General features: G+C 47.0%; 1 protein-coding gene across 1 annotated transcript in view; it reads right to left on the minus strand.

Moving 5' to 3' along the window:
- The window catches only part of SEMA5B (semaphorin 5B), a 126,384-nt gene that overhangs the window by 12,701 nt on the left and 101,377 nt on the right, over positions 1-12,306 (minus strand). The window contains exons 5-9 of the mRNA XM_055395200.2: positions 5,389-5,451; positions 4,923-5,021; positions 4,271-4,484; positions 3,322-3,607; positions 893-1,028 (exon numbers count right to left, since the gene is read on the minus strand). Of these exons, the coding sequence (XP_055251175.1) occupies positions 893-1,028; positions 3,322-3,607; positions 4,271-4,484; positions 4,923-5,021; positions 5,389-5,451 (798 nt within the window). The remainder of the gene's footprint in view (positions 1-892; positions 1,029-3,321; positions 3,608-4,270; positions 4,485-4,922; positions 5,022-5,388; positions 5,452-12,306) is intronic.

Here is a 12,306-nt window from a genome sequence, read left to right on the forward strand (position 1 = left end):
TTGATTATCCAAAAGCTGATCATATGAGTGTGGATAAAAAGTGTCCTGTTATTACATGCTGTCGCTGTCGATGCCCCTCCCCCACGTTGGGCCAAGCCCTGCCTTCCCTCTCCTGTGTCCCTCTCATCTCAAGGTTCTTGCGCCTTCTAAACCAAAGCTGGAAGGCAACGGTCATTTACTGAGCTCGTCAGGTGCATGTCAACCCTCCAACATATCTATGAGGTTGGTGGTATTATCCCGATGTGCCAGATCAGGGTAAAGGGACTGAAGGAGGTTGAGTGACTTGCCCAAGGTCACACATAGAGAGGACTAGATCTGGGTCAGGACTGTATGACTGAAAAGCCTGAGGTCTTTCCCTGCTCCGTTCTGTCCCCTGGGCAGGAAGTTGGATGGATATGAAAGTCAACCATCAGTATTGTCTTTGTCCTGTGGCTCTTCCTGCTTTTCTATCACACACTGGGGATGCTCATACCACCATTTCTAGGTTCTGACCAGTCCTGGTACTCAGAGACCTTCTGGGCATCACTACCCATGCTGGGTAGACTGAGAGCAAACTCCTGGCCAGACAGCTTGTGAGTGTGCCTCCCACCCCCGGTCCCCTACACTGATAAGGGCTGAGGTCCAACCTCCCTCCCTTTCAGGAGGTGAAGGGTCACATTTAGAGATGGCTCAGAGCAGGCCCCCTTGCTCTGCATCCCATCCACTCTTCCTTTCTTGCTCCACAGTCCTGAGGTTACCACCCTCTTAGGGAACCCCTGCAGACCCCACAGATGGGCATAGACCATCAGGGACACATTTAGCAGTTACACTAAGTAGTTGGGCATCAGCTTGTGGCTGATAGTCTGGGGGAGGGTGGTATGTGATGGGAGGGAAAGGGGAGGAGAAGCTATACCTGGAAATTGGGGATGGGGTTGGCGATGGGCAGCCAGGCAGCCCTGGGGTTCTCCTGGTAGCGAAACGGGCCATTGAAAGCCTGAGAGATGGCACTGAGATTGAAGGCACAGACAGCAGATGCAGCGATGCTGTTTCTGAAAGGGAAGAGACGGCGGGACGCTGCCTTCTCTGGAGGCCTCGGCACCCTCCCCTAAATCCAACCTCCAGCTGTCAAGTCAGTGTGACACAGCTCCAAAGCTTACTAAGCACCTATGATGAGTCTGGGGCCTTCTGTATCATGGGGGTCTCACAGAAGGAGGAGACATGGTCCTTACACTCTGGAGACCCTCCAGGAAAAAAGGACCCACGGATAAGAAAAACTGATGGATCCTTCTGTGCTTCTCATCCCCTTCCTTTATTCAGTGGGAGGGCAAATAAAGCCAATGGTTTTCGAACATTTTAGTTCATGGTCCACCGTAAGAAATACATTTTATATGACAAGTCAGTTTGACACACACATACTATAGACATACACAGTTGCAATGCATGTTCATGAAACAAGTATCACCTTACTAGATATATTATACTCTGTTTGTCAATTCTGTTTTATTATTTTATTAAAAAAATAAAAATGACAACCTGGTTACCAAACCAATGTTCTATGCTGGAGCTCAACACCTGCAGCCAGATGACCTCTCAGATCCCTTTCAGTCATGGAAACAAATGTTTCTCTGAATCTGATGTGGACAGTTTGGAGAGAGGATGCCAGTACACCAAATGTTACCATGCTATTCTCTGCACTTAGTCCCTCTCCCAAATATGTGCCTTTCACTCCTCCTCTGCCTGGTCGCAGTCCCCACTCCCTTCCAGGACACCACACTGACCCTGCAGCGTGTCCAGTTTCCTCTAATCCATCCTGCTTGCGGCAACTGGAGTGACTTGCCAAATGCACATCTGAGCTAGTCCTTGTCCTGCTTCAAACCCTCCAATAACTTCTCCTTAACCTTAGGATAAACCCTTAAAGCAGTCTACAAGGCCCTCCTGTCTATAATCCGCGCCCATGCCTGCCCTTCAGCTAACTCTTGTGTCTTTCTCCTTCTCACCCACCAGGTTCCTGCCAGGTCCCACAGGTCTCCTCTCAGTTCCTCAAACATTTTTTCCCACCTCGAAACTTTGTGCATATTGTTCCCTCAGGCTGGAATGCTCCTGTCCCTTAGTTAATTCCCAGTCATCCTGTAGATATCACTTCCTACAGGAAGCCTTCCCTGATCATCACCCCTCCATAGTGATCATAGCTTCTCTGCACACTGCCCTTTCCCTCTGTAGATTTTCTTGCAGTTAAAACTGGGCATTTAATAACGACCCTCTCGAGAACGTAAGCTCCTTATGGGCAGAGTCAGGTCTGCTCTTGCTCACTGGCATGTCTCCCACCCTCACTTTCATTTGACAAGAACCTGGGACGTGGAGAAGGTGCACAATACATAAACAATTTGCAGTTTATACTAACATTGCTATTTTCCCTTGATGCCTTTCCAGTGACTCCTGTCCTTTGCTCACAGCTGCCTACCTTCTACTGCTGACAGTGGATTGGTCACTAAGTCCCAGCTGTCAGCTCCCAGCTCACAGCACATGGCTGTGGCGCATGTCTGTCCCCTAGCTTGGATGGCTTCTCTGCTCCAGCTTCCCTGCTTTCCCCTCCCCCTGTCCATCCCCTAGACCATCCATTCTGTGGCTAATCTGGCTCTCATCCAGTGCTGCTAGCTGGGCCCTAGGTAAGCAAACACCACTCTCTGCTTCCTATGTTTTTCTGATGTCCTTACTGAGAACTCCCCTCAGCATGCTGGACAGCAAATTCATTTCTCGGTCTTTGCTGCCCATTCAGCATTCTCTGTACAAAAGTCACCTGAATGGATCAGCCCATACACAGAAGGAGGCAGTGGAGGACAGACTCATGATCTCAGTGGGAGGTTACCCTTCTAGTTCCCAGCTTGTGTTTTCCAGGGCATTCAGGATTGTGACAAGACTCTGCTGGTTAAATTTAGTGGGATCATGGAATCCTGAAGTTGGAAGGGTAGAATCCTCTCAGCTTCTCCTGTGGGCAGCTGGAGGACCCTCCCAGGGCTGTCACCCCCTCATCAAAGGCAGCCTGCTGCACTTTCATCCCTAGCAAGTTCTTCTTTCACGGAGTCACAATCCAGCTCCTTTTATTTTCCTCACATCTGGCCTAGGCCTGCCCGTCACAGCAACCCAGAACAAGTGCTCACCTCTCTAGAGGCAGTGAGTGAGCCACACAATCCTCAAAGGACCTGGGCAGAAGGCACGGCCATCCCCATTTTACAGAAAGAGAAACTAGGACAGGGACTTGCCCGAGGCCACCAGGCTGTGACGGCAGGTCCGAGCAGGTCCCTGACATCCAGGGGAGGGGAGCGGGGGAAGGCAGGGACTCACACGTTGGTGGTGAAGACCCCGTAGATGAGGTCCTGCTCGGGCAGGTGGAAGGCACTCTGCAGCTCATTGTAGTAGAAGGGGACCTCGCCCGGGCGGGAGCAGTTGAGCCGGGCCTTCATGAACGTGGTCCACGTGTCCTCCAGAAGGAAGCGGCCCCCAACATCGTTCTTGCACACGCGGGCCACCCGAGAGTACACGGTGCGTCCACAGTCATGCTCCACCGCGTTCTCCCGCAGGAAGAAGTATGCAAATAGCCCGATATCGTAGGCTGCAACAAAGTTTGGCTCTGGGGACAGAAGAGGAACAAGAGGTGGGTCAGGCCACGAGGGAGGAAGAAGACAGAGTTGGGAGCACTGGACCACTTCCATTTCCTTAGATGGGCATCCTACAGCCCCTGCCAGCATGGGGACCTGGGGGCGCTAACCTTGTTCCCACCCCCAACACAAAGTGCAGTTACAATGATAGTTAACATGTATGACTGAGCACTCACTGTGCTCCAGACACTGCTATAAGTACTTTATATGGATTAGCCCATTGGATCCTCTTAACAAGCTATGAGGTACATACTATGATTGTCCCCATATTACAGATGAGACCACTGTGGCACAGAGAAGTCAAGTATTTCCTCAAGGCCACACAGCTTATTAGTGGAGAATCAGGGATTCAATTCCAAAGGGCAAGAAACTCCTAATACTATCCCGCAATCTCTTCTTTCCTGTAACCTTTCCTCCTCATCAATTCTTAACTCTCTTTCTCCCCTCAGAGTCTGCCCTCCATCTGCTCTGGGTCCTCAGGACATCTGTGATTTCATCCAGAGTCCATCTCTGACTTGCTGTGGTCCATGCACAAGTATCTGCCCCACTCTGGTTGGGCAGGAAGGAAACTGATGGGGGTCAGGGTGGGCTGGCTGGGTTAGAAGCAGGGGAGCCCTAGGGCTGGGTCTCCTTACCATTAAGCCATTTGGAGTTATACTGGGCGGTGCGAAGTGGTGGCCGGCTGCCCAGGCTGCGATAGATAGCGGGGTCCCGACCTGAGAAGTCGATGACAGTGGCAGCGTAGAGCTCCCCCTGAGAGGAGATGACGGCAGTGGAGTTGTGGCGTGGGTCATAGGGGCAGCGGGCCACACCATTGATCTTCTCCACCGTCCGGCTGAGGTTCCCCACCTGGGGACAATGGGGAGATGGGGCTATTTTCCTGAGACCCTGGGGCTGCCTGTTCTTTCCCCAGAGTTTTGCTTTCTCCCGGGTCCCTGGTCTCTCTGGACCTCTCCTTTCCTCCACCTCCTTCTCATCGCCCCCCACAGTCCCTCTGAGGGAGCAGTCATCATGGAGGACAGAGGCTGTTCCCAGAGTTGGGACCGTCCAAGGTGAGGTTGAATTTTGATGAACAATGAATAGTTTTTAGCATAAGTATATCCCAAGTCTTGCATGGGATATACTTATACTAAAATACTGTCTGTTTTTAATCTGAAATTCGAATCTAATTGGGCATCCTTTTTGTTTTGGTTTATGTGCTGAACTGGCAGCTCCGTCCTGAGGCTGTGTGCCTGAGAGAACCTCTTGGTGTCCCCCTCTGTCTGCCCGACCCCATGCAGCCCCCACCTGTCTGCTGGAGCACACTGGGGAAAAGGCATTGGTCCCACACATGAACACTTTCCGGCCAGTGACAATCAGGACTCGCACGTAGTTCTGACACTCCTCCTGAAGCAAGAAAGGGGAAGCAATAGAGGGACAAGCTCTCCATCTGCGGAGCTAGGTGTCTTTCCCTCCTTCCACTGTGCCACAAATATTCGAGAGCAATGCTCTGCCCCAGATGCACCCCACCCCAAAGTTGAGGTAGCATCTGTGACTGCCCCCGTCCCCCAGCCCTCCCTCCCAGGCCAGCTCTCTGCCTCACCGCCCACTCAGATGCTCAGGCTGCCTTCTTGACTACACCAGGAGCCCCTGACTCATCCAGGCTGGGCCTCCCATGCAAGTGGCCTCATGCCCACACAGTGACCCTCTGTCCCCACCACCATGGGCCTCCTGCCAGCTCTGAGCCAGGCCCCTGCCTACCAAGGCCACCTACCTCGGTCTTCCCTTTGCTTTGGCAGGAGCGGCGCGTGTCCTCATTGGAGGCCCACTCTGTGGCCTGTGGGAGGAGCACACAGACATCACACAGCTGTGTCACTCTCAGCCAGGGCAGGCAGTGGCCAGGCTGGACAAGACAGAGAGCTGGGAGATGGCCAGCCATGGCCTGCAAGGTAAGGTTCCTCTCACAACATCCTTGCGGGCCCAGCAGGGCTGCCAGACCTCCTTACCCAGAGATATCCTCTTGGCCCAACACCCTCCACACCTGCTCGGGTCGAGGAGGCCTGAAGTAACAACCCCTTCCTCCCCCACCATCCCTATGCAGCTCTAGCCTGGGGCCTCCCCCCGCTTCCTCCCCCAGGTCAGCTGGGGGAGATGTGAGTGGCCAAGGAGGACCCTCAGTCCCACCCCAGTCCCTGAGACAGGAAACATGCCTCGGTTATGTACTTAAATGAATGGGAGGCAGAGAGGGTGGAAAGGCTAGACCTGCCAACTTTAGCTACAGAAGAACAATGTCACCTTCCCACTGCAACCCTGCAAAGTCCTCTGTGACTTGCTGCTGGGATGTGGGAGACAGGGACGGGAACCCCCCTTCCTGGTTCAAAAGCTATGTGTGCTTTTTCCCTCTGTATCCCACTGTCTCAAGGACCCAGGACTTCCCCCTTTTCACTTGCTACCCTCCACCCACCTCTGTGCAGGCAGCTTCCCTGCAGCATCACTCATGCTCTATTGTGGAATGATGTTTGGGGACACAGCTTCAATTCAGGGAACCAGAGGACATCTAGTGTTCTCAAGTGCCCTTGGCATGAGGACAGAGCTGTCCCCACCCAGGAAGCCTTCTGCCCCTGCATCTACTCCACCTGTACTTCCTGAGACCCCTCCCAGCCACTGAAGAGCAACTGGGAAGGAAAGATACCCTTCACATCCAGGCAATGTCAGCCCCGGAGTGTGGTTCATTACATATTTCTGGGTCACATGTATAAACATGAACTGCCTACCTGTCCTGGGAGAGGGAGCCCTGAACAAGCAGCTCCTCCATCCAAACGAGCAAAAAGAAAGAAAGAAAAAACACCTGCTTTTAATTTCTAACAGAAGCCTTCTAGGTTTGCGGTCACTGTCTACTGAATTCCCAGGGCCTAGGATGTGGGAGGGGAAGGGGTGGCAGGAGCTAGAGTGGCAGAGCTGTTCTCTGCTGACCAAAGTCGCAGCCCCAGCACCCCTGGGCAGAGGGAGAGCTGACTTCGGCAGACCCCAGATTTGGGAGCTGGGTGGCAAGTTTGGTTGTGCCCCCATCAGACCGTTGACCAGGCTGGGCTCATTCTGCCATTCCATGCCTGGAGCTCAGGCCTCTGCTCCCAGACCTTCCTTGGAGAAAGGCAAATGACCCTTGGCATCTGGACACAGAGTCGTGGGCTTCATCTGGACAGGAACAAGGGAGCTATTGTCATACTCAGCACCCATCAGCTTCCAAACTGAGCCTGATGTGAGAGGAAAGACAGACATAAGCAAACTCAGGGCCTCTAGGGGCAGAAAAGCGCAAAGACCCACATACACTGCAGATGTCCTGGCCTAAAACTCTGGACAGTGGGACTGTGCTGCAAGGGGACAGTGTGGACAAAGGGGTTTCAATGGGGCCTTGGGGTCCCTGAGCACAGGGGCATTTTGAAAGGGTCAACTTTATTTCTAAGGTGATGGGAATCCCACTGTGAGGGTTGGGGGCTCATGGGGGACAGGTGTGTACAATCAAAAGGTGTTAGACAAAGTCACATGGAGCTGAGCACTGGGACAGACACCTGATACACCTCTCTCTTCATTTTACAGGTGAGGAAAATGAAGCTCAGAAAGACTGAACAGTTTTCCCAAGGTCACAAAGCTGGTAAGCAACAAACCCAAGATGCAAACTCAGACAACTGACACTGGAGCTGAGCTCTCTCTGTTACATCCTGCAGCCTCTCACTGTGAGTAGGTTTCTCAAACCAAAAGTTAGAACATATGGCCTGAAAAGAACATGTATATTTATAATGATTACAGCACAGAACTGGCTTGAGTCATTTTATTTATTTTTATTTTATTTCAAAAATTATTTTTATCCAAGTAATGATGCACAGAGTTGAAAAAGTTAAATAGTATGAAAAAATAATTTAAAATACTCCAGGAACAACTCCTCTCATACACCAATCCCATTTCCCAAGGACAGTTATTTTAGACTCTTTTATTTTTCTTTATAAAGAAAGATGAGCGCTGAAGAATTGATGCTTTTGAACTGTGGTGTTGGAGAAGACTCTTGAGAGTCCCTTGGACTGCAAGGAGATCCAACCAGTCCATCCTAAAGGAAATCAGTCCTGAATACTCATTGGAAGGATTGATGTTGAAGCTGAAACTCCAATACTTTGGCCACCTGATGCAAAGAGCTGACTCATTTGAAAAGACCCTGATGCTGGGAAAGATTGAAGGCAGGAGGAGAAGGGGACAACAGAGGATGAGATGGCTGGATGGCATCACCAAGTCGATGGACATGAGTTTGAATAAACTCCACTCCGGGAGTTGGTGATGGACAGGAAGACCTGGCATGCTGCAGTCCATGGGATCACAAAGAGTTGTACACGACTGAGTGACTGAACTAAACTGAACTGATTTTTCTATACATGTTTTTAAAAATCCAATTTCTCAAAAATATGTATCAATCTCAGACTTCATCTTCTGACTTCCTGTTATGGAGGTGAAGATTTTTTTCCACTTACCCATCTCCATTCTCCCCCACCCCTCTCCTCTGCCTGTCCTTCCATTATAATTATGTAATATAAATTATTTAATATTTTAATATATTAACTAACGCTTTAAAATCAACACTGTTATTTATGTCATTGTGAAAATTATTCACTGCTACCAACTAGAACCCTAGATTTGACTGAATGTAGGACACCGTTGATTGTAATATGAATCATTAACAAAGAAAACATGCTGGCAAATTCCTTCATTACTTAAATTTTGAATGTAAGCTTATTGGAAGTATTTTTACTTAGATATATATTTAATCATATATTAATTTTATGCATACAAAAAAGAAAAATGTAAGCAAAATTTATTATTTTTAAACCTTCTTTGAATCCAGAGTGTTCATCTCTTCTGAGTCACTTTTCTATTCTGTCATCAGTGCTCATTTTTTGTTGTTTTGTTTGCTTGTTTTAGACCATCGTTTTATGAACTGCCCAGGAAGCCAGTGACGCAGGAATTCTTCAAGAATATTTCTCTTTGGTTTCCAGAATTTTCTCCCAAGTTATTGCCCCCACTTGACAGGTTGGATGCTGGTGCTTTCCTGATCTTATCAGCAGGTCTCCACAGAAGGTTTCTGACAAACCAAGGCTCATAGTCCCTCTTCATATAATCCTTAAATGGTTTGTGAACTCAAATGCCAGTGGCTTGCTGTTGCTGGATGAGCACACCAGGAATAATGACCAAGTTCATGCCTGGACAGTTAGAGACAACTCCATCAAGACTGCAGTCTGCCAATGGTGACTGTAAAATGCCTTTGATAGAAAGCCGTGGCCTGATTTCAGACTCAGTAAAATGTGAAAACATATGCCTCTGAGAATCAATGAAATATGCCTATTCTGACAAGGTTTCCATTCTTGACCAACTTTTTGTTTCTCCTGGGCTCAATAGTTGTCTTGATTTTCTTCATTGGCTTGTTTTGTAATGTATCTACCACTGAATTTTCCCAAATGTCCAACATTCTCTCTCAATATTATTTGCTAACTGTACACACAAATGGTTCAGATAACCTATTAGTTCCCATTGTCTTCCTCCTGCCCCAACCTCCTGCCTCCTGCCCCAGGATGGACTGGTCCTCCTGTTTGGCTGTTAACCTGGGACTTACCTCCTCTCCTCTCCTGTTTGCTGAATCCCATGTTTCCCTCTTTCTTGAATTATTGGCTTATTTTGGTAGAACACATCTTCAGTATCTTCCTATGAAAAGGAACACGGTAGATCAATTTTTAAAAACTCTTGCATGTCTGATTCATTCTATCTTCATACTTGATTGATTGTTTTGGTATAGAATTCTAAGGTGAAAATAATTTTCACTCAGAATTTTAAAGACATTTATTTCTCCATTGTCTTCTAGATTCCAGTGTTGCTATTGAGAAGTCTGGTGTAATTCTTAGTCCCCATCTTTTGCAGTGACCTTTTTTGCTTTAGAAAGGAATGCTAGAAACTTTGAGAGTCATCTTTTTGATAAAAGTATACTGAAATTCACACTGATGTGTCTAAGTGCAGGTCTCTCTTGGGAACTCAGTCAACCCTTCCAACGTGAAGACTCATCCTCTGTCTTGGCAAATTTTCTTATGCTATTTCATCCTTAATGTCTTCCTTATCTTTTCCTCTGTTCTCTCAGTAACTCTTATTAATCCAATCCACTGTTCGCCCTTATGCACTGATCCTCTGGTTTTCTGTTATTTATTTCTCTCCTGCTTTTCATTTCTTGTTTTTTGTTGTTGTTCTAATTTCTGAAAGATTTTTCTTCAACTTTATCTTCTAATCCTTCAATTAAATTTTTATTTGCCCCAATCACTCTTTAAATTTTCATTTTTTTGTTTAATGTTTTATAAACAAAATAATTTTATATATCAGAAAACTCTAATTCGTTTTTAAAATTAATTTCAAAAGTGTTTTCTTGTATTTCTTGCATTATCCCTGTTTCTTACAGCTTCCTTCATTCTGTTTGCTTGTTTGTTTTTCTCTTTCTCCTTGACTTTAGAGGCCTTCCTCAAATGTCTGGTGAGTTTTGGCTATTTATATTTAAAAATAAATCACTAACCATTTCCCACTGAAAGGAATCAAGTTTTCTTGAAGAAACAGCTAATTCCAGATCTAGGGCAGGAAATGTACAAGGTGAGCCTAGAATATCACTTCATACCAATAGAAAGCAATAAAAAACCACTAGGGTCATAGTGTTATAGGAGTCAACTTGAAGAGGCTCCTTACTGGAAAAAGATGGGATAGTCATGAGAGACAACTGCAATAGGCTGAAACATCCACGATGTTTAAAGCCATGAGTCTGTAGTAAAAACAGTAATAAAATAATAAAATTCACTAATCATCATTGACATACACTACAAAGCCTGTTGTTTATTTGAAAACTGGTGAATACAGAGTATCAAACATTTATCTTGTCTTTCTATATGACTGTATCATCAGGTAATCAAACAGTAGATAAGTTTTTCCTTGTTAAAGTAGTCTGGCTAATGCATTATAACCTAAAGAATTAATAGATGTAGGTAACAATCATCAATGACTGCTAACATTAAAAAAAAAACAGAGAAAATCAGATACTATGCACCTCCTAAAAACATACATGCTAAATACTTTGGCCACCTCATGAGAAGAGTTGACTCACTGGAAAAGACTCTGATGCTGGGAGGGATTGGGGGCAGGAGGAGAAGGGGATGACGGAGAATGAGACGGCTGGATGGCATCACCGACTCTGTGGACATGAGTTTGAGTGAACTCCGGGAGTTGGTGATGGACAGGGAGGCCTGGCATGCTGTGATTCTTGGGGTTGCAAAGAGTCGGACACGACTGAGCAACTGAACTGAACGGAACTGAACTGACTGAACATCTCTGAAGTAATCTTGCCAGAATCTAAATTGAATAAAGTCTTCAGGTCTAAGAATCAACTTACAGATGGTACAGGGAACAGAGGAACATGTTAAATTATACCACTTGGACTACAGTCAGCAAAATCTAGATCGTGGGAAACTCTATAGGACAAATGACCAGGTTTCTTCAATAAATAAACTACACAAAAATAGGAAAAGGAGAAACATTGTTCTAGTCCCATAACCCATTGGTGAGATTTCACCTTTCCTGGAGTCTCCAGATTTGAAGACTCACTAGTTGGTTCTTCAAAGAAAGAGTCTTAGTTTTCCTTTCTTGAAGTGAAGTGAAGTGAAAAGTCGCTCAGTCATGTTCGACTCTGTGACCCCAACGGACTATACAGTCCATGGAATTCTCTAGGCCAGAATACTGGAGTGGGTTCCTTTCTTGGGGAGGGGTAAAATGGAGGAAGGGATTACTGTGTGGGATGGGACAGGAGATCTGGGTTCCAGCTTCTCAATTTAGATCATTTCAACAATGTCCCCTTTTAGACTTGGACCTCATCTTCACATTCCACAATTCCCAACAGCCCAATTTCTGAGGCCTTCTGGGGAGTCATCTTACTTCTCTGGTATATCTCCCTTTATAAACTGTTCTGCTCCACTACGTCAGTTATGATTTGCTCCATCCACTTTCCACCTCCCCAGAATGCATTTAATCTTGCCTCTACTGACATCTCTTTTGTTCTCTCTGTCATTGCAGATCTGTATCTTAAAATTTCTCATTGTCCTTTTAGTGGAATTTTGTGAAGGAGTGGAAATAAGATGTGTATAATCAATCGACACACAGAATGCTTTAAACTAAGAATTCCAGGATCGCAATCCCTAGTAAAGAGAAACTGCACAGTTTTCTGCTATGGGAGAAAGCAGTCAAGAGAGCCAGGAACTGGATCATCTCCTTATAGATTCAACAACTCCCCTGGACACCAGAGACAATGACTGAATATGAAAACGTCTGAGCATTAAGTCCACCACTCAGCAGAGTTTAGACTTCAAACAACTCTGGAGCTGCCAGCCTAGTTTGGACAATGCGCAGATAACTAGAAAAGAACTCAGAATCAGCCTCGCCATCTGCCCATGCACAAACAAAGCCCCATATGCGTCGTGATGCTTATGTACATCACAGTCCTCATTTCTGGACTTGTAGGACATGTGGCAGCCCAAGACCATAAATCCATGGCAATTAGGCCCCTAGCCACGTCATCCCCTGGACCTGCTCTGGCACAGGTGGCTCATGATCTCCTGATTGACAAATCCAAGTA

The sequence above is a fragment of the Moschus berezovskii genome, chromosome 1, assembly GCF_049115385.1.
Source record: "Moschus berezovskii isolate FMDL1 chromosome 1, NW_MosBer_1.0, whole genome shotgun sequence".
In the NCBI taxonomy this organism is placed as follows: Eukaryota; Metazoa; Chordata; class Mammalia; order Artiodactyla; family Moschidae; genus Moschus; species Moschus berezovskii.